This window comes from Haemaphysalis longicornis, unplaced genomic scaffold, assembly GCF_048455015.1.
Source record: "Haemaphysalis longicornis isolate Haplotype H1 unplaced genomic scaffold, Haemaphysalis longicornis Haplotype H1 scaffold_7, whole genome shotgun sequence".
NCBI lineage: Eukaryota > Metazoa > Arthropoda > Arachnida > Ixodida > Ixodidae > Haemaphysalis > Haemaphysalis longicornis.
This window is the reverse complement of record NW_027526422.1, coordinates 72,969,581-72,996,097: the sequence shown is the minus strand read 5'-3', so window position 1 is coordinate 72,996,097 and position 26,517 is coordinate 72,969,581. Positions and strand designations below refer to the sequence as shown.

Below are 26,517 nucleotides of genomic sequence, written 5' to 3'. Positions count from 1 at the left end.
AAATAATGTCGTTTGTTGCACCATGTGGTATTTCCTAGTGTCAGTGGATCACAAGACAGATTCCTTCACTCCAGGTTAGCGGTGGCGCTGTTTAAAATTAAGTGACCTATGCAACCACCGCAAGGTGCGAGGGGCACAGAAGAGGTGATGCAAGGCTGATTATGAACAACCAAGACAGTGTATACACCGAAGCTCTGCATACACCCTGCAAGAGACAGGTTGCGGCAACTGTCATGCCGTAACTCACAACAAGTTGAAATGGTGCACGCCATGGCCGGGTGAAATGGTAATTAGTTGCCCCTAATCAATGTTGCAACGACAGCCATTAAAATTTCACCACAAAACTCTCATGAGCGACACGCCGAAAGAACCGAAAATATCGCTGACCCGACTGTTTTATAGCCAACTGCCCCCCCCCCCTTCTCCCTCCCACGCATTCACTAAAAGGAGCGCTTTGAATCTCTCAATATCACACGCGTTGCACTTCCTATGCTGAAATACTACGCGAGCCGCTTCCAAAGCAGTGCACTCTCTTCTGGTAGATCGACCTGCAGCCCAGAGGTATTCAAGCTCTCTCAGATAAAATATGCTTCCCTACCCGCGTCAGTAGTGCAGAGTTGGTCAAGAGTTGAAGAGCCGCCCCTCATGACTGCCTGGGATATGTTCTTCTACCAAACGGACAGTGGATCACTCGGCAAAACATCTTGTTTTGCCTGGTTCTCCAGTTTTTAAGCGAGTAAAACCTACGCGATTTGTGGTGGTTGACAGCAAATAGTTTGTGCTGCCAGGGCTGACAAATTGCTAGTACTCTCCGCAAGGCTAGGTCCGCCTGCTCATTAACAACTCGCTCACTCACTCACTCACTCACTCACTCACTCACTCACTCACTCACTCACTCACTCACTCACTGGTGATCTAAACTTTTGGTCTTTCTTGAATTCCTCCGCAGCTTTGATGACATGATTGAGATCGACCTGCCAACAATGATAGACTACGTACTCAAGAAAACGGGACGTAAGAAACTCTTCTATGTGGGGCACTCGCAAGGAACCATGATCATGTTCGGGCTGCTCTCCTCAAAGCCAGAGTACAACAAAAAGGCGAGTTATCCTCCAGGCAAAAAAATCCTCGTCCATTACACTCGCAGTTTAATTCAAAATGTGATTTTTTTCTGATGGAATAAGCCTTGATTTCTTGAAAACACTTTTGTTATTCGCGGCTGATTAGGTATGACTAGCCATAACGAGAATTGTTTTTGTGTTTTGTGATCTTTATCACCGTTGTGTTTTTCAGATCAGACTTTTTGCAGCACTCGCACCGGTCGCCTTCTTAACGCACATTACGTCCCCTATCCGGCTGGCTGCACCATTCGGGGCGTTAGTGAGGGTCAGTACTCAACATTTCCGTTTGCACTTTTTTCACTTCTCAACGCTGTGGAAGCGGGTTTGGATTTGGCATGAGTATGAGCCATGTACTATTATGAGCAATATAAAAGGGAACACAGGACCACAGACCCAGCTATTCGTGACACGCAGCGGCCGCCATCGGAAACAAAGGGGAAAGGGCAACGCTGTTCTAACAACTGTTCCCATTCCCGCCGTGCTTCTTATTGGCCGTCGGACGATACCATATTATGGGCGAAATGACGTCAGCTGCTGCTTTCTAGAAACCCCAGCGTGGTGGGAGTGCCAACAGTTAGTGGAATTCGTCAGAGAGGAATGAGAAAGTGGGGAGAAGACCGTGATGGGTGGTAAAAGTCAGGGGATAACGGCGCCACAGCCCATTATGGCGAATCACTGCTCTGCACGTCTGACAGATTTCACATTGAGTGGAATGGCTTTAATATTTTTAAGTCGAAACGCGAGGCTCTGCGCTTCGCAGAGACATACAGTTCATTCTGAACAGCTGTTCGCGATAACTTCCCAGTACTTGTGCGTCAGGCGGTATGTGGAGAGTTGAGGAGAACACAGGTAACAGCCCGTAAACATTAAGAAGTGTCCGCGCACGACATAATTCACGAGAGGAATGAAAATCGCGGATTGAATAACTGAGGTACGTGCGTGCAACTATCACGACTCATCGTATCGGGGCCCGTAGTTATCGTGCTCTACTTGGAGCAGCAGCAAGTAAAGCCGAAGTCGCATTCATCCGTTTACAATGTTGCTTAGCCTCTAGATGCTTTTGAAAACAGAAAGAGAATGCGAGAAGATCGGGGTGCTTGGCCAGACGCGTTGTTTCGCTGCTCCAGGGCAGCTACTAAACGTTGTGGTAGCGCCACCTGGAGGTGTCGACGCCAACCGGTGAGGCTCGGCGACGCTGATCGGGACACTCCCCATATTGTAGTTCACTAGGTGCTGTCCAGTAGACTAATCAAGTGGGGAAGGGTGTGTCTACCAAAATCAGCAGAAATTTCCAGAGCACATCAACAAGAGTTCCAGCTAGAGTTCTTGCTTTAATATTCTTAGAGAGTTATAAGTTCCCCCGTAATTTTTTGTCTGTTTCGGTTTCTTCTTCTGTAATTTGTATCTTTTTCGTAGTTTTCAAGGAATGCATGAACCCTCCACAGTGTTGTTGCATATGCTGTGTATTTCTTTCCCAGCGATTATGCAGCATGCTAGGCTTGTACAACCTGTTCGGAGCATGCCGATTCACAACCTGGCTGCGCAAATTCGTGTGCAAGTCGAAAATTGCAACGAAAGTGTTTCTGGACCAACTTTATATTGGTACAGGTCTTGATCCACACCGGTACAACATGGTAAGGCGCCCCTCACTCACACTCAAAACCATGCATGATTGATTCTGGGACTTTGTTGGGGAAGGTTGGAAGGGGGGATGAAGCACGAACTGATATTTGCCCCCCCTTGGGAAATGAATCACTGTCATTCAAAATCTCGTCATAATGTTTTTTTTTTCATAATCACAACTTGTCACTAAGGCTTTACAAGCCGAAGACTGGAAAGGAGGGGGCGAAAGAAAGCGGGGTAATTTCTGCTTTGCACGGATCAAGCCATGAAAAGAGTACACCGGCATGGTGACTGCCTATGAAAAAATTGAAAGAGATACGTACTATTTTCTCCGTGCACTAAAATATAAACGGGCATTCAAGTATACTATCACAAAACTATTACAACATAGTGGGTAGAAGTTACCAAGAGTTAAGACGTAAGGCGCGGAGGTAGAGGACCAATGATTGTGGCTGGGTAATCGAAGGCACCTGGCTGGCCGTGGTCCACTGCAAGGTTGGCAATTTATTTACAGGTATTTAGAGAGCCCGACATGGCATAACAGATTTCGGGCACAGCCCACATCAAGCGGAGCTCTCTCGTTTCTCTCGTAGCATTCCAAAGCTTTTGTTTATTTCCACAAAAGAAAGAATTGCCGAAAACTAAAAAAATGGGAAGTCCATGTGTAGGTGAACGTTCCGGAAGGAAGAACGTTACCCCGTTCACAGTGATATGGCTCAATAGGATGGAACCTCGTGCAGAAAAGATTTGCGGAAGGTCTGTTCGCGATGTTGGTCATCTCGGGTGGTATAACGGTTTTATTGATTCGACAGCAGTCCTTGGCCCACTTTCCGAAAAAACTGCCGTCCGGCGTACGACGCTGTTGGAGCAAAACCGTCATAAACCCCCAACTTGCTGCGACGGGTAAAACCGTACCCCCACAGTTGTATTGTACAACGCTTTCTCCCAGGATTTTTTGCTTCATGCAGGTTCCAATGCTCAAACAATGGTATATACTCGGCATTCCATTTCCAATTCACTGCAGACCAGGCGCTTCCTGTTAATCCTTACGCAGTCTAGTGGTGAGCTTTGAACACTGCGCCAATCTTCATCAAAAGCTCAAAAAAACTTGCTGCTTTACCCATGTGCGCCCAGCGGGTAGCATCACGGTTTCTAAAGCTTGCTGTCTGGGTTCAAGCCCCAGAACATTTACCCTTTTTAATACCCGGTGTTATATAGCATAAAAATGCTCTCTTAGATTAGTTCTACGCGTTATTTTTCTGACGAATGGTGTATTAGTAACTTTTAGGTCGATCCACGTGCCGAAAGGAGCTTATCGACACTTTGAATTGAACGTCTGCATTGCACCGGCACTGCCCGGCCTGCAGTGACTTGGCAATTGAATGGCGCTTTACATACCGCAGACCCGCACACACAAGCCGGGGTGATTTGGCCAGTGCATACAACTGATTTCAAGTTAGCACGAGCTTCACAATTTAAGTTCCCATATCAGGATGAAGCTGAAGAAACAGCTCAATTTACATGGTTTTTGTATATTCCAGAGCCGAACAGGAGTGATCCTAAATCATCTGCCCTCGGGAACTTCTCTGAAGAACGTCGTACACTTCGGACAGGTAATCTACTGAGATTGAAATAATATTCTAGCTTTGCATTTGAGCTCATTTAGGTTTTTTTTACTGGGATGCGGTGTTTAGAATTAAGCCGCTATTCTGACCCATTCACGCGTGATAGGTTTGGTTTAAAAGCTATATTATACATACTACACGCACGTTATGACAACCACTGAATGACGTGGTGAGTCTACGTTTGCCCATATATTGATTGAGACGGTTCTTTTTTCCTAAACTGCCACATCACGAACTCATACTAAAAACACCCTTACCAGAAGTAGCCCTCTCACCACTTCGCATGCGTCACTATGGAGATTTAAGCTGGAAATTCTCCTTACAACAAAAGTCCTAAAAAGCTTCCTGAGTGTGCGAGGCGATAAGCTGGTACCACAAAAAAGCGGGAAATGCATTCGTTCCACAAAAAATAGCAAACTTCGCTTCTTTCATCGGCTGTCGCAACGCTGTCAACTCGCGGTGGTCGAGCAAACATGCCATCAGAGACGCCTCTAAAACCTCTCGTGCACCGTCGATTCACATGACGACACACACTGGCTGATCTGATCTGGAGAGCCCTCTCAACGGCATCGGAGCTGTTTTCGCAAAAGCGCCTCCGATGTCTTTTTTCGCCAGCTTTCGCAGAGTTCTAAGAAAGGTGAACTTGCACCATACTGATAAGCTGCTCCACTATACAGTCACAAGGGGCAGTGATCTCCTCCACGGCGAAGAGGTAATTTTTATGAGAGTAAGTCAGCTGGGATGTTACTGTACAGCAGTCCCCAAACACGTCATCACCGTTAACGTGCTCCTGCCACGGGGGTTGGCAGTATTGCACCAAGACGCTACAGCAATAGTCTCTTAGGGGTATTTTCGGGCATCTCAATGTCTGCACAAAAACACACTTTTTATTTCCTTTGGATCTTAGTTGTAGTATTCACTTAAGCAGGTAATCGAATGCGTGGTCGAAATGCTCAAATCGAATGCGTGGTCGAAATGATAATTACAGAATTAGCGCCTAAAACTTTGGATATCAATCTCTGGCTTTCACAACTGGCGTTAGAGGCTGCTTTTCCACCACGCCTTTTTTTTTCTCATATAAGGCTTGTGTACAGCGGATGGCTACACTGTCAATAACGTCCCGGATAACGTCCCGTATATAAGCGGTGCGCAGTCTCTGTTCCGTGGTATAAGCGCCTCTGAAAGACGCATTTTTACAAGACGATGCCGCGAGTATAAGAGTTAATGTACGTCCCCCGGGATTCAGGCACAGTGAACTGCGGCCGATAAAACTGTCGGTCGTCAAAATATCGCCCGTAAGAGCGTCTCCCTGTTTTGCCCTAGTAAGTAATACAGCCTCTGAAGCCGGGAATACAACCCGCGACCTTGTGCTTAGCATCACTTCGCCTCCGCCACTATGCCAGCACCGTGAATTCTGCTCACACCGGCCATCCATCAACATGTTTTGATTCTAGGAAATTATAGGGACTCTGCAACACTTTCGATGGACGCTTCCACTCTTTTCCTCGAGTCCGGAGGTATTTTGTAAGCTACAGTGTTCAACAGCACGGAGCGGCACGGTGTCATTTGCTTGTCGCAGCAGACCTATTCGCCTTTAGTTTCTGCTTCGCTTTGTGCCTTTTTTCTAGAGTGGCTATCGAATGCGTTGATTGCTTCAACAGAAAGGAAGCGGCCAATAGCCACTACATTGCTGTAATGACGAAATTCCAGCACTTCAGGAACGCCAAGACACGGGAAAGAAAAAAAAATCTTTTGAGCGGTTTTCCAATTTATCTGATGGGTATAGAACAGTAATTTTTGGCTGCGTACTTTGGGACCCCTTATTATAATTACTGGATGTGTTTGGTGACTACGTTCTGAAAGCAGCTGCGATTGTAAAAATGTTGAAAAAAGTGTTGCAGGGTCCTTTTAATAGTACAATCTTGTGACTGGGGCCAGAACTAAAGCAAAAAAACTAAGCCTAACTACATCTATTTTACAAAGAATATATTTGATCATTCGATCTTACGCATACATTACGTTTTGATGTCTTTGTTACGGTATGGTTCTTTTAGTCCTGTGCTTCTGAAGGAAGCAAGGGGTCAGTGCTTCTTTTACAAATAATATGTCTCTAATTTATTGTTCTCCTTTTTAAATCAGCTGGTGCGGTGCAAACACTTCCGGAAGTTTAACTACGGCTTCTTCAAGAACAGACGAGTTTACGGACAGGTAGGTTTGTATTAATACACCTCACAAATAAACATTCCGGGTATTGCGCAAATCTTGGCTCCCTTAGAACATAATCAGATTGGGTACAGATTAAAATTTACTCTCCCAGCTACACTACATGCATATTCTCAGAGTGCATGTTGTGGAAATCGGAAGGAACAGCGGTCATTTTTTGCATATATTGAAACTTGCTTTTTTGTACGGCATAGATTTTGTGCTGATATACGAGTTTGAGGCTGTATTCGGGAGGTTTTTTTTTTGTACAGCTGTTCTAAAAAAGTGGGACCCAGTAATTAATTTTTTTTCATTTGGTACCCACAGCACCAATATGGTATTACAGTTGGGATGGACACAAGAGAATAGAAACTTAAGCTACAACAAGTGCAGTACAGTAAAAGCAGATGGAATCATGTATACTAAATACAGAAGAAACAAAGGTTAAGAGAACTCAGGTGGCAGAAACTCAGGTTAAAAAGTAAGAAAATCATGCGTTAGTCTTTCATGCACCACTTAAATGGATAGATAATCGCTGTCAATTACGCAATACAGCTGACTCCAACATAAAATAAAACGGAGCACTCCCAACAGCAGTAACAATCGCCGAAAACGAATGATTCCTCTGGAAAACTGTTTTGGGGAAAACGTTTTCCTGAATTATGCGGCGTTACATCGGTACGCCCACACTTTGTAAGTGTTATCGACTCTTCCAAAGGCAGAATACGGTGGGAAAATGTAGCTCTCACGGGGGATACAGATTCGACATCAGTAAATATCATGGAATTGCTTCAGACGCGGTTTACCTCGCCTTGTCAACAACTGTTCCGAATTAGAATTTTGCTTGCACAGCGTCATGCTGAAATTGTGGCCGCTAAGAATGCTTCCCAAGAACTTTCGCACACCCATATTTCGCACTTTTTCTCCTTTATCTTTGTCAAGTGTAGTGGGCGGGTTCCATACGCTGCACGCGTAATCAAGTATCGACCGCACGCAAGTTTTGCAAAGAAATTCTCGTGTGGCCTGGAGAAACTTACGCGTGTTCCGCAGCAGGAACTAGAGTTATCTGCACGCTTTAGCTGCAGTACAATCAACGTGACAGTGCCAACAGAGCATTGGTGTAAAAAATGCGCCGAAATACTTATATTCCGACACTATATTTAGACCCCTGTTGTTCGCCGTATACAAAGGCAAAGCTTTCTCCTTGTGGGAAATATTATACGCATCTTTTTCCAAATACAGTTGCATGCGCCCCTTTTTGCCCCATGATTTTGTTAACCGAATCTTCTAGAACAGCAGCCCAATCATTTTCGCAATTTACTATTCTATAAACAATGCAGTTATCTCCAAACATTCTCATAGGTTAGTTTACTTTCCCATTATTGTAATTTACGTACAATAAAAACAATAACGCTCCCACTACTGATCTGTGCGAGATCCCTGACGTCACACTGGTAGTGGGTGACCGCTCACCGTTCACGACGACGTACGGCTGCCTTGAATTTAGATGTTCTTCTATACAAACAGTAACTCGGGGATTAATTTTATATTCAGTCATTTTCTACAATAGTAAATTATCGGGCACCAAATCAAACTCTTCCGGTAAAATTAAAAACATGCAGTCGGCACTGATTCACCTGTCCAGCGCGTCTGCTACTTTATGAGTAAATTCAGTTAACTGGGTAACGAGTGCTTGCGGTTATATTTGTGGGCTAAATTGCCACACAAGATTGCCCTGTCTAAATTATCATCCAGTGCCATTATGTAACCGTCTGTATATTTTATGTTACCTCTACAGGTAATTTTGTTGTGTATGGAGTGTCTTACGCCTCATCGTTTTGCAACTAGTAGCTTGAAACCGCCTTCCGGGCCTAGTCAAGTTCAGGCTGAAACTCTTATCCCACTGGATTACCCTGTTCTATATTTTTGAAGAAAATATATTTGTATGTATTTGTGCAACTGTGAACGTATGTATGTATATTGTGCATGTCTATGTGTTTGTATGAATGTATGTATGTATGCCTGATGGTATTTTATTCTTTCCATAATAATACATTGCTATTCTTCGGTTCAGCACGTGTTCAACCTTATAAACCAGCGGCACACTTCTGCCGAACAATTCATGTACAAGTAGACGGTCTCTGTCCCTAAGAGCTCTTGTTCCTGAGGCAAAGAGTAGCAGGGTTGACCTTATCAGTGCGTTCATTTTGAATGAGCCTCTAATAAAAAAAGGCGGGGCCACATGGCGAAGTATCAATAAGGAACACGGGGTTAAGGGTACCATACCAATACTGCGCTCATGATGTTGACGAATAAGCTTATTGTGGCATTTCTGCTGCGAAGAAATACGCAAGCTAAGGAAACCTGGCCTATAAGACTTTTTCCGTTTCTACTCTGGAACAGCGGAGTCCCCCCGATTACGACTTGACGCAAGTAACAGCGCCCACCGCTATCTTCTGGAGCATGAATGACTGGCTCGCCGACCCCAAGGACGTTCGCTTGCTCGTGCATAGACTGCCTAACGTTGTGTTCGAATACCAGGTAAGCACTGCTTTCCCAGCGGGTCTGCGATTATACTCTACATGAATCGACAGCTTGTCGGTTGAAGATTTGCGCAGCCAATCAGGGTGTCAGCACCAGCAAATATTTTTAAGCTTCCTTTGAATAACTACACTGTCTAAGTATTCAAGTCGAATTACGAGACTAGGTGGCATGCACACTAATCGGTGGACAGACATCTCCACAAAAGACACTTAAGTTACACATCAATAGAGCAGGCATAGGTATCTAAACTCTTCACAGAAACTGTTATCTTGGCCCGCAATGGAAATACAATGGTATATAGTGTTACGATACCGCATCCCCGAAACAGCTACAGCGCCACATGACTCTGCGTCTGCAGCGGATTTCACTTCTGTAGTGAGTTTGCCCTGTCATGCAGGTGTACGTACCTATAACTACAGAGACAATAACTCAGCATGGTTAAGATAGTCTGTACCAGTAAATTATTCGCGATTCAGTCGTATGTGCATGTCGACATTTCGCTCCCTGTAGTCCCTTGCATATCCGTGGGTGCTTCGGAAACATTTCTTGAACCCACATTCTGATATATCTGCCATCAGACGAATCATATTTGAAAACTAAGACGACTCCACAGCCCATTCGGAAAACTGAAAATAAAACAGCGTGGACTACAGGGATAAGACAAAGAAAACAACAAACACACAGCGCTGCTTAAGCGGAAATTTTATTTTCCGTGACAACAACTGATGAACCACAACGGAAAAGAAGGTGTGATAAAAATTTAGAAAAGGAACAATAAACACCTCAAAACCATGCACCTCCTCTTGCATTTAGAAAGGCAGTCTCTTTCACTCATAAATGTTTTGAAGTCACACTGACACAACTGTGGGGCATCAAGGAAAGAAAGCGAGACGCCATCGTCGGGTTCTCGTGGAAGCCATGGAGCCTTAAGTTCGAGCACGCGAGCGCAGCCGATCTTTGTTCATCTATCGTGCCAACGCTCCCTGCCTTCGCTCGAGTCACGCGCCTATCCCACCTGATGAACTTTGAAGTTTGAAAAACAAAATAAAGATACATACACAGTTTATACATGGACTCAACAACGTAAGATTACGTGTGCTCAATGATTTCCTGCGTTAACTGTCGCCTTCCTTATACTTAAACCTTGTATGGTAAAATGCTGGCGCGCAATCACACTACCCGCAGTTTATGTGAAAATGGTCATCTACGGCCAGTATGATGTCAGACTGGCCAGTCTTACGGTCAGTCTGTCTGATGTATGTTTTCGATGAGATAAAGCTGTTGTGTGAACCCTGTCCCCTCCTGTCCACGACATATTTGGCTTGTGTGGCGTTGACAACCGCGTGTGCACAAATAAATGTATCGGGCATGTATCGCATCTGCGCAGAAAACAATCCTCTGAAAACGGGGAGTGAAAGAGCTCACGTCAAATGCTGAACGGCTGTCGCCGCTCGCACCGGAGCGGTGCTACAGTGAATCCAAAACGCCCTCAACGAGGGGTCAACTGTCGTGCAGAGATTTAACACTGGCCGAGAACCTAACCCGCCTTGTGCAGGAGCCATTGAAGGTGGATCACAGCGACCACAAGGCTATCATCACCTGTGTGACAAAATAAAAGCTACGAAAAAAGAAAATTTCCAACACAGAGCTAATGTTACATCTCTCTGTACTTGCACAAGCCATGTAAATGGCAATCACATAGTTACACAAAATAAGTCTAGTTACATATGAGAAGTGTGAGGTAAACCAACCACCCTAACAGTTCCGATGCTCAACGAGTTTCACCGAGCAGAGTGGCCGATTATTTTTACACGCTTTTCTAAGCTATGCAAACGCTGCACGTGACAGTTACAGGCATTACACTCCTGAAGCAGACATGCTGACGGTAAAGCGCATGCGATGGCCTCAAGGATGCGTTTTATTTTCGCGTCGTATCGTCTATGCACCGAGATGCAAACATACCTTTGTAACGTACCCTTTAGTTTGAGAATACACTTGTAAATTTTACCTGAGGCTTGCCAGGCAGGGCGCCAGTTCTAAAACTGGCTTTACACATGTGGCAAACTTGGACGAGTAACTTAACGGCATAATGCGAAGTAAAAGAAACTTCGCCTGTCGAAGTGGATAAACAATTACACAATATAGATATGCTAAACATCAGGGATTATTCGCTTGTATAGTTTTCCGAGCTACCGCCGGAGGGATAAAAAAAAGCCCAGCTCTTAATTGTCGAATAAGATGTCAGTCATTATCCACGCTGTAGTTTACCGAAGTTTAAAATCGCATGCGTCAAGTTTGCGATGTAACCACACGGTGTGAAGCCTTTTGCGTCTCCTGTCGAACTTTGATCACTTTGCATCAACACTTTAGACAGCGCAAATTATAAGGAACGAAATGGGATGCCGGACACTGGCCAGGCATACCGAGTTGTTATCTGTTCGCCCGAAAAGGTCTAACAATAAAACGAACGACGTACAGAAGTGTCGCGGGTTTATTGTTTAGGAGATTGTGAGGCGACATCGCGTCGTGGGAGACACATCACTTCGACAGCAACATATTTGCGTTCCTCCATTTAGTACACGCCGTAATATGCCTCACGGTCTATCCCTCACATTTTTACAGGTGGAGGATCCCGATTTCTCGCATATTGACTTCACGATGAGTTTAATGGGAAAGCGATACGTCTATCCCGCCTTGCTGAGTCTGATGGACGCCTACAGAAACGATGAAGGGGAGACGAAACAAGACGAAGAAGGCGAGACGAAACAAGATATAGCACGCCTTCTTTGAATTGAATAAACAGAACATCTTTCTTTATACATTTCTGATGCGGTTGCCGAATGTTATAATTTAAGTTGACTTGGGTGTCAAGATTCATGAAGACAAATAGCGAGCCTGTTCCCCTTTAGGTAGAATTACCCCAGTTGATGTTTTCTCTGTTGTGTGGCTGGTTATACAATGGGTTCGGAGCATTCCGTATCCACATTCTTAGCTTTACGGCGCAAATTCAGCGTATCATTGCGTTCGAAACATAAGACAAAACAATATAGAGTGATTTTTGGAAATTCATTTAAAGTGATGACCCTCTGGACGCGCGAGCAGCTTCGCTAATTAACAGTGCGAGTGTGTCAATAATAATGTAAAATTTTACAACATTCCCTACTATAGCCCGACGAACCAGAAATCACACACCGAAGTGATGAGTTTGAGAATGCCCGCGATAGCAGGAATTATCACCAGTATGAAGCGCCAGAAAACCTTCCCCAACCCTTCTAACCTGGCTTAACCCTACTATATCCCATCCAATATCGGATAACGCATGTAAAAAAGCATATAAACTTGCTCAGTACAAATAAACAATAGCCTTTGGAGGAAAAGACACGGCGGCTCTTGTCCATACAGGAGAAAGAAGGGAGAAAAGTTTGTGGTGGCCTGAATAGCACTATTGTATGCGTAGGTCACGAAAGAAAGGACGGTATCCCAGTTGGAATGGTGAGATGACACATACACGGCCAGTATGTCCCCTAATGTGTGATTAAGACGTTCGGTTAATCCATTCGTCTGCGGGTGATATGCAGTAGTCGTGCTGTGAACGATTCAGCAGGCCTTGAGGAGTTCTTCCATTACGTCGGACAGAAAGACACGCCCCCTGTCACTAAGCAACTCATCTGGGGCTCCGTGGCGTAAGATGACGCGATTAAGGAGAAACGTTGCTATGGTGTCTGCGGTACTGTCCCATTATGGCAGCTGTTTTGGCGTACGGCGTCAAAGGGTCGACGGCTGCGATGGCCCACCGGTTTCCAGCCGCAGTGTAAGGGAGGGGTCCATAAAAATCGATGCTCACATGATCGAAAGGACTAGTCGGGCACGGCAAGGGCTGCATTGGACCAGAGCATGGTGGGGAGGATATTTGCGGCGTTGAGAGTCCGGGCACGAGCGAGCGTAACGGTGAACGAAGCCATACATGTCTCTCCTGTAAAACCGCAGTCGAAGGCGTTGATACGTCTTTGTATGCCGGCGTGAGCGCATTGCGGTTAACGATGAAAATGGTCACATATTTCGGAACGCAGATGTCAGGGAATGAGTAGCGGTCATTCACGACCATCGGGCTGGTAATTGCGCCTGTACAAGCGGCCATCAGGAAGAACGAAGTGGGACCCTCGCCTTCGGAGTGCTTGATATGGTGAAGTGTTCGACGGTTCCATTAGGTAGCCGTACAGAGACACAATCCACGGGTCTTTTCGCTGCTCATACGGCATCGAGTCGACTTCAAGGGGAGATACAGAGCAGCAGTCCGAAGTAGATTTACTAACCTCGTCAGGCGACATCGGTCACCGGGAGAGAGCATGAGCATCTTGAGGCTTGCGGCCCGAGAGATACACCACGCGAACGTCGTAGTCCTGAAGGCGGAGAGCCCAGCGTGCCAGTCGGTCAGATGGGTCTCGCAAGGACCACAATTCAGAAAGCGCATGGTGATAGGGGACGACGTCAGAAGGTTGACCTTACAGATAGGGACGGAACTTCGTAAGGGCCCACACAATTACCAAGCATTCCCGCTCAGTGACGAATTGGGCTCCGCGCTCGTGAGTGTTCGGCTTGCGTATGCCGCCATTTACTCGTCAAATCCTGGCTTTGTTAGAGCAAGAACGGTAGCAAGGCTGACTCCGCTTGCGTCGGTGTGGATTTCTGTTGGCGCCGACGGATCGAAATGCCGAAGGACAGGCGGGGACGTGAGCAGGTAGCGTAGCGTTGTAAATGCCTTGTCGCAAGCTGCTGACCATCCCAAAATTCCCGTTTCCAAGAAGCTGCGTAGATGGAGCAATGATAGAGGCGAAGTTACGAACAAATTGACGGAAATAGGAGCATAGTCCAAGGAAGCTACGAAGGGCTTTGATCGAGGTCGGCTTGGGGAATTCCGCTACAGCACGAAGCTTGTCTGGGTCGGGAAGAACGCCATCTTTGGACACGACGTGGCCGAGGATTGTCGGCTTGCGAGCTGTAAATCGGAATTTCTTCAGATTCGGTTGCAGCCCTCCGACCTTCAGGCAAGACAACACTTGGTCAAGCCGGTGGAGATGCGTCGGAAAGTCGGGTGAAAACAATACGACGTCATCCAGGTAATATAGACAAATCTTCCATTTGAGACCACGAAGAATGTCGTCCATCATGCGTACAAACGTGGCGGGCGCGCTTTACACGGCGAATGGCATGATATTAAATTCATGCAAGCCGTCTGGCGTGCCAAAAGCGGTCTTCGGGCGATACGCTTCGGCCATCGACACCTTTCAGTATTCCGAACGTAGGTCTAGAGATGAAAAATATTCTGCTCCTTGAAGACAATCCAGGGCACCATCGATGCGTGGCAATAGATAGACATCCTTGCGGGTTATTTGTTTTAGGCGACGATAGTCCACGCAAAAACAGATGGAGCCGTCTTTTTTCCGAACACGTACAACCGGTGACCCCCAGGGACTGTGAGAGTGCCAAATAACGCCGCGCTGGAGCACGTCGTTCCCTTGCTCGTCAATTACGCACCTTTCGGTAGGGGCGACGCGGTAAGGCAGCTGACGTAAAGGCGCATGAGAGCAAGTGTCGATTGGGTGGCTGACTCTCGACGCACGGCCAAGCGACGTCTGAGCTCAGTCGAAGGACGAATGGAATTGATAAAGCAGCTGAAGAAGCTGGTTTCGTTGGTTCGGCGTAAGGTCAGCATCGATAGCACGACCAATAATTTCCAAAGACGGCGGAGATGGAGTGGCAGAAGGTGGGAAGAGCCCGTTCACTTCAAGTTGCAGACGATCCTCTGAAACGTCGACGGAAACGATGTACCCTGCGGACTCGACGTGTCCAAGGCATTCGCCACGGAACAAGGAGCACGGGCTTGCCCTGGAATTACAAATAAGAGCAGCAGTGTGACCATCGCGGATAGTCAGGATGGCGAAGGGCAGCAATAGGATTCGGCGTTCGCAAAGCAAATGCGAAGGGGTGGAAAGTACACTGAAGTCGGAAGGTAAACGGCAGGATAAGGGCACACGTATGGCGGAGCATGAAGGAATAGTCGTGTCTCCGGCGACAAGAAGCTTTGCGGGAGGTGCTGTAGTCAAAGTGTGAGGTGGCCCATCATACAGCGAAGAGAACTAAACCTCGGAACGGGCGGAGCCGATGATTGCGTTGTGACGAGAAAGAATATCCCACCCTCTCGTTCGTTTTGATTTGGCCGCTCGTTCGCGCCAATGTCGAGCTTGGTCGTGTTGTGGTGACTCCATACATTGATGTACACAGGAAGTAGTATTATTCTATTCCGATATTCCGTTCGGTTCTAAACATTTATAACTGTGACAAAAACCAGCAGAAGGGTTGCATGCTACGACTTTTTTAGGGTGCGTCGTGCATTCAAGTCCCCCTCCGCTTCCACCCCACCCCAAAGTACTTTACGGAAAAATTCTGCGCGACCCTGGGTTTAATAACTAGACAAGTACACCATAACTGATATTACGAGTAGTTTTGTAATAGCAGTGTGAGCTTTGCGGCAGCGCCTGCCCCTGTGTACGACCATGTGTTCGTTTGCACCAAACATATTCCACCCTCGATTTTTTCCTTAACGGCCTGAAAGCCCTTTTCTATCTATAAAGGTTCTTCGTTCATTTTCTAGGTGCTCAGTGCTGCAGATTTGGTAATGTGGAGGGTTTAGTTGCCTTCCGCGGCCCTATGGTGCGTGTGCTTTGTCCTTCAGGTTCGTAATGTGTAATGTTGGGTAGCATCGACAAATTATTCCATAACCCAACTCATGTCCCTGGAAGCGCTTGAGGCTTCATATATCTTGCCCAACTCCGCGTAGCAAAACGCACGAAGGGGGCAGAAACAAACGCCCGCGAAGTCATCCTACAAAACTGGGCATAATATTCCAGTGAACTCCGACTCACAGTGGCCACCGGTCGTACCATACTTCACTGTCTTATCGGCGAGACCAACATTGAGTGAAGTCGCGTAGGTGCCTGCCGGTACCACCTAAATATAACCGGTTAAAAAATACTGTATTTACTCGATTCTTGGTCCTTGTTTTCCTTGTTTTCATGATCACGATGCCACAAGTTAGAGGGGGATGGAGGGGAGCTTCGATTAGAAAACCTAAATTACCTCGCCACTTTTTGTCGCGGCCGTATCTCGACGTGACAGGCTCTAGGAAGGTTGTTGTATTTGGCGAACATTCGATTGCGAAATAGCTACAGACAGAGAGTCCACTGCTTAAGTCTCATACTCAGTCACCCTCACTGCTGTGACGCTCCGTTAATGGGTTAGTCACAGAGTCATATGAAGGTGGGTCCACGCAGAGCTTGGAGGCAATGAGACACACTGAGGCGGGTGAAAAACATTAACAATTAGTTGAATGGGGTGCCTCACTGGTGCCGGCTTCCACACCACGTTGGGCGGAATCGTTCGGTTTGCAGGGGGGTCAATCGTCGACGGGACGCCGGCGGGCCAAGTGGGTCTCGGGGCCAGGAGATGGAGGCAGTGCGGGGCCGGTGGCTCGAAAGGTCTGCGCGGTGAGAACGGGAGGCAGTACCGGACCGGTAGTTCGGTGAGCTCGAACTGTAGGCCGCGGTCAGGAAGGGGAGGCTGGGTCGGACCGGTAGCTCGGCGGGCTCGAGGTGTAGACAGGGGCAGGAAACGCTGGCAGCGAGCGGGCTCCTGGGAGGGACGCGCTTTCGGATTGCTCCTACGGTCGTCGGAATGGCAAGACAGTCGCCCCAAGTCTAAAGCCCGTTTTCTTTTGAGTCCGACAGAGCACAACATGGTCCGGCTGGGCCTGTCGTGCTCTGTCGGGGGGGCCCTGTCGGGCCAAGTTGGACGCCGAGGTCGAATTCGCTCGGCGAGCGAATTGTCCGGCTGGAGCCGTCCGGCTGGGCCGTCCGGCTGGAGTTGGCTCCGCCCATCGGCCTTCGGCAACATGGCGGCGGCGAGCTGCGGGGACGGTGTACGTCGCACAACTTGATTGTGATATCAAAAACGACAACGACTTGCAGAAGTCACGACAGACCACCCCGGTCCTGAGTCGGTACTGCGATACGCGTTTATCGTTTGTCTTTTCAAATGTTCGTGCTTTGTGTGGAGCCGAGGCAGGAAATGCCCCAGTACCAGCGTCTGCAGAGTGGTTCGCCGTGTTTTCGTTCTTTATCAACTGTGTAGAGATACGCTCGTCGTGCTCATCGCTAGCGCGAGACGATTGATAAGTCCAAATTCATCGTGGCCCCGCTCTCGCGCGCTCCGAGCTGTCAAGGTCTGTCTCCGCGCCGTTCAAAATATGGTCACTGTGAGTGAAAGCAACGCGCAGTGGCGGTCAGCGCTTGTGTACAGTGCAAGTTTTTCATATCAAGTGTGTACGCCGTGCTGTTATTTGTTTGATGTGTCGAAGTTCGGCTCTCGCGATCAGCCGTGTGTGGTGCGTCGCAGTTCTCCCGGAGTTGAATGTGTGTCTGTGAAGCTGCGGCGCCGCTAGCTCCGATACTGCAAGAAACACATCGCATCCGAGGGGTGCACCTTTTACATAACTTTCCCGTTGTATATCTGCGCAGTTGGTAGCGATGTGTGGCGGTGTTTGTGCGTTTTGAAATGTGAGGGTGCTCCCAGTGCTTTAGTGCCGCTGGTGGACTGCGGCGTTCCCAAACCAGCGTCGTGAGTGCTCCGCTAGTTCGCCTATTCTAGTGGCCGCGTGATGTGGTGGCAAGTGTGCTTGGTGCAGCAACTGCAGTGTGTGTCCAGGCTGTGCTTTTTTTTTCGCGTTCAGCACTGCCTGGTTACGTGATGTGTGCTTCATGCGAGATGCTGTTTCCGTTTGGGACTAGTTTTCGTGGTCATTTCATTTGCAGCTGTTGCTTGTTTACATATGCCGCATATATGCGCTAGGTAAAGCTTCCATGCACCACTATCCGAAAAAGTACCTTTACTAATGAAGCACATGGTTATTGTAATGTAATCATGCAGTCATGACATATTCCTGTGAGTAGTGTTTACACACCGGGTTCACAAAATGGTTTCTATCATAAACCTTTTCAAATGCCCATTTACGCTTTTGTTATAGTTTGCTTTAAGCCACACCAAAGTTGGCTATGTTGTGGTCTTCCCTGAACTCTTAAAATGCCAGCACTGTCAATCATCAGTGAACATTCTTAAAGCGGAGTTGGGGGTGATTCGTGTTCCTTGGGCGGCACACGTGACTTCTTTTGAGAATCCCTTTTTGCTCCCAACATATCCAGTATCGTTCAGCTTGATTAAGCTCGTCGGATATGAGGGGTCCCAATTTGCTGCTTTGTTGTTTGGTTCTAGTGATGAACTGAAAAACCCGAGCTGTGACTCTGATTAGCTTTAAGATTTTGCCGTAGTGTTCCAGATCGATCACGCCCGACTCAGTAGGTGGCGATGCTGCCGCTGGCAATGATCTTGTTTTCTTCCTTTCCCCTAGTTCGATTTCATCGTATATCGCTTTCGGAACCACTCATTCCCAATATGCATGCGGGACAAATCCACAGTGCTTTGCTCCGCTACAGGGCGTTTTTGGCCAGCTGCATGGCTGGGATGTCGCGAGCTAGATTTTCTCTTCCCGGATAATGTCTACATACGCACTTGTTCGCGAGGCGTTGAATTTTAGTGACTCAGTTGCGTGTGAACTGCTCTCAGCGGCCAACATCTTCATGAATCCAATAGAGTGCTGTTGTTGAATCTGTCCGCAGGTAGATGTTTGATGGCTGTTGCTTGAGGGCTTCCAAAATATAGCCACACAATCGACCAGCGAGCAGGCATGCCATCAGTTCCAGTCTCGCCAGTGTAATTTCCTTGCCTGGTGCAACCCTTTGTTTGCTTACCAGAGTTGTCGATCTTGTACCGTTTTCACCCTCCAGGGTGAGGTAGGCAACTGCCTCATATGGCATTGGACGGGTATCAGGAGAAATGTGAAAGCAGTCCGTCCTCCCTCCATTTGTTTGCGACCTGTAGTACCGGGGTACTTGAACCTCAGGGAGATAGGGAGTCCGTCTAGCTACCTTCCAGGCCGCCGTGCTGTTGGTAGGTAGCGTGTTGAAGTCGATGTTTTTACGCCACACTTCGTGGAACAGGACCTTGGCATGGACAATAAAAAAGAAAGCCCCCCCCCCTCCCCCTCCCTTCCCAGTGGTTCATGTTGAACTTCAGCGCAAATGACAAGACGCAGTACGATAGCAACAGGACACACGAAGCGCTGCTTTGTCATGTCGTTTACGCTAGGGTTCAACATGCTTACCAACACTTCCAAGTTTTCACGTTGCGCCCTAGTGGGTCACATATCCACGCCGTTGTTTGTAGCATGGGCCAATTTGTGAATGGTTCTATGCCATGAATACAATCCATACATAGAGAGAATGTTAAGTGGTCGGCACACGGGTCCCACGTACGTCGCAAAACCTTCAGCACACCCGACAAATAACCGAGATGCATGGTAGCCCGGGAGTCACGTTGAAATCACTGGAATAGCATTTTACTGCTTCAAACATTTCAGTGGCATTTTTGTACAGCTTCACGGCAGCTTTCTCGCTTCCAGCTCCTGTGAGCACGTCATCCGTGTATGTCTCACAGTTTGAGGGTACTGCTCTTTGTTTAAGTGGTGTTGAAGCATTTCGGGAAGTAGAAATGGGTTAGCCATCACTCTGAAAGGGATGCGGGTCATACAGCAAGTCAAAACTGGTAAAAGTGGTACACCCGGTTTTGGTATTGCTTGAAACCACAGGAAACGCAATGCATCTTTGTCCACCGGTTTTATGCCAACCTTTAAAAATGTTTGTTTGATATCCGACCTTTGCGCCACTTGGTGTCTTCGGGAGTTCAGCAATAGGGTGTATGCACTGGGCTTTTGGCCGTGCAGCAATGCTACCTACACGACGGCCCCGACACCATATCCACAGTTGCATTCTGCCGTGCAGGCAGCATGTTTCCCGATGCAAAACGTGGTTTGCGGCGTGGTGTTGGTAAGAAGGTTCGCGTGGGCAGTGTTTTTTTCTGCGTGATTCGTGGGTTTGCGAATGCCTTGTCACAAGGAGTAGTCAGCATTGTTTTTGTTTCGAAATTTCGGACTGTGCTGTGCACACTTCTGCAACCGCAGATCCGAAAGCAGGCCGCACAACAAAAGCAAGCGTTTCGCTTTTTTTTTTCTGTTTTGAAGCGGTAGCTAGAGCAGTACTTGAAGATGATCTGACTTCAGGCAACGAATTCGCAAAGAAGCTATCGATAATGGGTTTAATCAGTACCGAATCAGGCGTGCCCATTTTATTTCAGGTGGAGACGACGGCCGTCAAAGCTTTCACCTCATACCTTGCACATGCTTGTAACACGATGTGTTAAGGTAGCCGGCATACTTTATCAATGAGGCTAACCCGACTGTGCATCCAGCCGCAGCCTTGTCTACTTCCAGTGTTTTTAGGTGAATATGTGTACATGAAATGCAACCTTTTTTCAGGTAATTGTGGGCATCCAACTCTTTTGTCGTCTTCGAGTGCTCTTTAATGACCAAGCGCGTTCTGTGCTTATGCACTAAAGCTTGACGTTGGCTATACAATTTGACTACTTCAAGAACAGCGCAGAGATGACGACTTATGGATTGGCAAACTAGAGCAATATGGTTTATCGCTTGTCTCTGCGCTGTTTTTGCAGTATTCAAAGCGTGTTCCATAATCTTGTTTTGCTTATAATTTCCACCTGGTCTACATAAAAAAAAAGCACTTGAAAACTATCGGTCGAATCTTTGTCGACGTGGCTGCACCTAATTTTATATACATATGTCACGATTGCTTCCACCCAGAACCTCTGCGTAATTGCTCACCATCATTGGGAGCTTAGGTAGACGTCAGCCATACGTTCAACACACCATAACACTGTTGCCAGAGCACCTCACCGTCTCTCGCACTCCCCAAGAAGCGCGCAGCATGCCTGGGTGGCTCAGTAAAGCCAGTGCCTCGTTGCAGCTTTGGGTGGAAAAATTTTCCTCTAACTCGAGACACGGTCCTTTGAAGCAACCCAAAAATAAGAAAATCAATGCATGGGGATCACACGGAGATAGTGCAAAGCGGACTACGTTATCAGCGCCTGTCCAACGGTTAGGCAGGTGCGGACAGCGGTGCAGAGAGCACTGCACAATGTTTCAAGCATGTGACAAAGTGTGAGGTGAAAGCTTCAAGACCCGTCGTTTCCACTTGGAACGAAACAGGTGCAACAGATTCAGTACTGATTAGTCCCATTATCGATAACTTCATTGTAAATTCGTCGCATGAAGGCGGACTGTCATCGAGCGTTGCTCTATCCTTGGCTCCGAAGCAGCAAAAAAAAAAAAAGTGACACGCTTGCTTTTGCCATGCGACCTGCTTCGGATCTTCGGTTGTAGCAAGCGTGCACAGCACAGTCTGGAATTTCGACGCAAAAACAATGCTGACTACTACTTGTAACAAGGCATTCGCAAATCCACAAATCGCTCGAAAAAAAAAAACGCTGTCCACATGAACGTTCTTGCCAACACAACACTGCGAACCACATTTCACATCAGGAACGCCGCGGCCCATGCGGCAAAATGCAACCGTGCAGATGGCATCGGTACAGCTAAGCAAATAGCACCACCACGTATTCGAAAGCCCATTGCATACACCGATAGACTGACTAAATCGGAGGTCAGGTTTAGTCCACTTTCAAAGTTGTTGAAATATTTCGGTGAGTTACTGTGCGATGAAACGTCAAAAACCACCTGAAGCTTGGGAGAGTAACGTGCAACAGCCTAGTGCAGCATGTAGTAAACGGCATCAGCTTCACTCGTACTGTCCGTAAGTTTTGCTATCCCTAGCTGGTCGTAGTTTTTGATCACAGCGTCGGTAGTCCTGACACAATTCTGGGGAGTTTAGAAAGTGCCTTATCAAGTGGTATAGTGACATTGGCTTCCAAGGAAGCGCCTTCTTCTAATGTCCATCCATTTATTTGATGGTCCCGCCAAACACAGAAAAATACAATAGAGGCGTGGAAATTTCTGAAATTTCAAACACTTTGCGAATGCTGTTTGCTATTTGATTTGCAGTGCACTTTTATCATTCAAAGTGCTGAATGTTTTCGAGTATTGAAAATTTGGGAATAATTGAGCAGTAAAAGTTGGCTTTGCCGCATGACATTCAAATTTTCTAGCTTCACTGCATGGCATGCCCTCTTTCGTTGACTTTTTGCATGATGCTGAAGTTGTGCAAAAAAGCTTAACATGTGGTCATACTATCACACTTAAAAATAAATGAACAACTGTATACCAACTGGTAGAGGTTTCAGAAGTGTCAAAGGCCCTGGCTTTAACACACCATTTGCTCACTTCTCATTTTTCTTCCACTCAGTTTTTATGTGTACCAACTTTCAGCCTTTTGTCCACCTGCTTGAGGGTCTAGCTTCATTCAAAAGCAGAAGATCAAAAAATAAACTAAAAAAATCACTCCACAAAGTGAACACCCTCTTCCAAAACGCTTATTCAGAGGCTGGACGGGCTGCAGAATGCAGAACGCCCTTACTCTATGAAAGAGAACATGTGTCATTTCTTGTGCTACTGCACGCAGCATGCAACCCAACACGAGACAGCGAAAAGAACTCTTGTGCGATTGCTACGAAAAAACTTTTCAGAACTGAATCACTTTTGTGAACTGTAGCAGTCATGCTGACACTGCGCTACGGACAAAGGCTCTAGATTGGTCGACGTTCTATAACTTTGAGATCCTGAGATCTGTTATCCTACTACTGCCATTTTTTCAAATGTTCCTGATTTATTTCATTCTCCCTCTTATTCATTGTTTCTACGTACTCTTTCCGGATTTTTTTTTTTCATTTACTGTGTTCACCCTATCTGACGCAGCAAGCAACGCCATTTGTGGAGCTAATGTCTTCAGTATTCATTTCCCAAATCATTTATCTAACATCACTATCATCATCTGGAAGGCTCCCGCGCAATTACAGCTTTCAGCCCCATTTCATGCAGCAATGGCCTCGGTCTGCCTTACGTGGTTCTTCCACTACACCATCCCTGTTGCACTAAGCTCATGTGCTTGCGCTTTGTGCATAAAGTAACCGACAGGTGTCCTGAGCTCGAGAATGCCTAGATTGGGCTGTGTGTCGACCTGCCATTCCAGGTGCAGAGGCACAAATGAACGGGTGTAGCACTTTTGTCTTCTGTCTGGCGCCAAGCGTAGGGAGAAGTGGAAAAGGGCACTAGAACGGTCGGAAGCTGACTGTTTTAGCTGTGATTGTAAGAGCGTTTGATTTTATGAGGAGTACTTTGATGGTATTGGCATTATAGTAACTTGCAGCTTTATTGGCAGCGGGCATGTGTTTTTGCAAAAAGATAAAGCAAGGCGCTGCAAATGAACTGTGTTTTCTACCTCTCAACTGGTTACATTGATTTGATTGATTATGGGGTTTAATGCACCAAAGCTACACTTGGACTATGAGGCGCGCCGTATTAAAGTACTCTGGATTTATTTTGACCTCCTAAATATCTTGAAAATATGCCAAAATCTCGACATGAGCATTTTTGCTTTTTGCCTTTATGGTCGAGTCCCAGTCATGCTGCACGTGCAATCAAAGCTCCTTTGGAGTTTCTTCGGAGCACAGAACTGGACAAAGTTTTGTCATTGAAAATTTTGGCCGCATCGAAAGACATCTTTTCGTCTTCACGTTTTATTTTGTTTGTTTGTTTGTTTTTCTTCTCTCATTTAGCGTAGCAAGCCAGCCCGACGGCTCGGCTAACATCGCTGGTCTCCATTAAAGTTATTCTCTCTCTCTCTCTCTAAGCCATTGTATTGGTGTTGAGTGCATAGAATTTTTACTGATTGCAAGAACATAGTGTATGTGATGATGTTCAAGTATCAATTTATATTTAAGGAACCCAGGAGAAGAAAAATATGAATGGTGCAAAATGAAAGGGTTCAACATGCATGGGACTACTTGATCATTACGAGTTGTGTGTCTATCGATGAAATGTCAATAAACCGTGCTGCAGTTTAGCGTCATATAGTGCTGATTTTTTTTTTTGTCTGCATAAACTTAACTTATTGTTGTATGTAGTGTTGTTCACTTAACCTTGTGTGTTTCAATTCTGTAATACTTAGTACATTTGGTAGCATTAAACAAAGGAACTCATTTTGTTGTCCCTTTACTTGCCTAACTTTGGCCGAAAGAGGCTTCATTTCAAAACAGAAGACCGCGTTATAAGTGGAAATTACGGAAATGAACTAGATCTTGGTAACTCATTGAGGCATCACTGCTCTTAACAAAACAGCCAGTTTTGTTTATAACTAAGGCTTAATAATTCATGTATCTATAAATATCTGGGGCCTATATGTTTTTGTACATAGCTGTCTTGTTTTGAAATAAAATTATATCGGCGAGTTTTATTTTGTGTGGGGTATACACGTCGTGTTCTGCCGTGAGTCTTCTGCAATTAGTGTGAGGCCAATTTTTCTTCAGCACCTCCAGCTGCCCTTGTCACTAATTTTTTAAATTTTTATTGAAGTGTGTACTGCGAACCAGAGGCCCAAGAAGGAAGGGCATAAAGGTGTGAACAAGATCATAGATACCAGCAGTTCAGCATACAACATGTGGCAGCAATGAGAAAGATCAAAAGGTTAAAATAAACTAAACATTTGCTTCTATGTATTCAAATTAATTAAGACATATGTTCAGGCGTATTTTTCCAGTCGATAATACATGTGGGAAAAAAAAAATTCAACCGGTGTGTAGAACGGGTGAAAGAATGAAAATGGTAATGATGAATATTATTTTGAAGTATGTCGTGGTCTTGTATCTAGGCCAAGTTTGTAGCATAACAACAGCAAAAAATTTGAGGCATTAAGATTTCTTTTTTCCCTAGTGTTTCAATCGCACCAGTTTGCATGAGCTCATTAACAGAATCCGTGTGCCCATAGTTAGAATTCTAAACAGTGAACAAATGTAAGATGCAAAAACTTTCTCCTTGACTAATATTCGAATCCCATAATCTTATATGACCTCACAAAAAGAATTTGTGCAATTATATTTAGAATAAATAAAGTCAACAGCCTTTCTTAGAGCCTTTTTAACCAATTCGATATTATTTCCTTTATAGGGGTCTGAGACGGTGCAGGCATACTGAAGTTTCAATCAAATTAAAGTAGGGTACAAAAGTAATCTAACTTTTGCTGGAGTATCGGTGAGTTTATGATTTATAAAACCGACTTCATGACAAGATGAGGAAACATTGGTTTTTATATGTGACTTCAGCTCAAGTTGCTAGTTTATACAATAGCTAGACGAGTACATTTCTGAGCTTCGGGCAAGTTTTCCTGAAAAAGGGTAAAAAAGTGTGAGTGGACTCTTTTTGTTGACGATATGAAGGGAGACTACAGTCATCCGGTTTTAACCCCGTAGCCCACACATGACTCCAGGAGGGGATATTATAAGAAATAGTGAAATTGCCAGCATATAGCGAAATCTGTCTAGGCTCATTTACAATGGAAATAATTCATTACAGAAAATTTAAAGGAAAGACCAAGGGCACTACCATGGGGACCATTAGAAGTAGGAGGAGAGTGTCAGCTATTCACTCCAATCCGATGAACAAGCAGTAACCCAGGCTGCAAGAAAGGAGCGGGGAGGGTGGGAGGCAGTATGTGAATTGATTTTTTGAAATTAATTTGGCCTGACGGCTGGTACCCTCAGTAAGTGCAGGTGGTGGGACTGGCCTGCTCCTGTGAGGGATAAAAAAAAAAAAACTTCCATTCTGCTGTATGAATAGCTCATGCGTTCTGGTATATGGCCACCATATGCAGACGTGTACGGACGCCTGCTTTTACAAACCCCGGACCAGGTTCTAAGCCTGTGCTAATTTGCAAACAAAATCTGTGTCGGAATCAGCATAATTAACTGTAAACAAATGTACTTGAAACATGCAGCAAAGCGTTAAATGTGCCTAGCTGTGTTTTCTGTGGAAGTTATTAGTAAAACTGTTGACCTGGATGGGAGCCTTCGTACAGTCGTCCAGAAAAGGTAATCTCGTTGTAGAACACAAAGATCAAAGCCGGCATCGCCATAAAAAAAAAAAAAAGAAAACACTGCGGTGACGGTCGGTGGAACTACTCCGGTTTTTGCCAGTTCCTAAATACGATCGCTGACTGTCATAGTTCCACAGGCGCGTAATCGCAAAATGAGTACATAAATATGTGTTTAAAAGATGCGGACATGATGTTAAGGCAACAACTATGCTGCCGATATTCCCATACCAAAATTTTGTACCCTGCGTCGCAGAATTTAAAATACCAGTGCTCATTGCAATTGACGAAAGAAGCGCTAACATTTGCCGCAACGACGCAAATAGACAGCCCGTGCGCACC

The 26,517-nt window shown here is 46.0% G+C and overlaps 1 protein-coding gene across 1 annotated transcript in view; it reads left to right on the top strand.

Moving 5' to 3' along the window:
- LOC144145941 (gastric triacylglycerol lipase-like) overlaps window positions 1-11,936 on the top strand; it is a 43,021-nt gene extending 31,085 nt beyond the window's left edge. Inside the window, exons 5-11 of the mRNA XM_077677811.1 lie at window positions 950-1,100; window positions 1,294-1,386; window positions 2,600-2,755; window positions 4,286-4,357; window positions 6,509-6,577; window positions 8,975-9,112; window positions 11,738-11,936. Coding sequence (XP_077533937.1) covers window positions 950-1,100; window positions 1,294-1,386; window positions 2,600-2,755; window positions 4,286-4,357; window positions 6,509-6,577; window positions 8,975-9,112; window positions 11,738-11,905 — 847 coding nt within the window. The 3' untranslated portion in view covers window positions 11,906-11,936. The remainder of the gene's footprint in view (window positions 1-949; window positions 1,101-1,293; window positions 1,387-2,599; window positions 2,756-4,285; window positions 4,358-6,508; window positions 6,578-8,974; window positions 9,113-11,737) is intronic.
- Window positions 11,937-26,517: the final 14,581 nt, after the last annotated feature.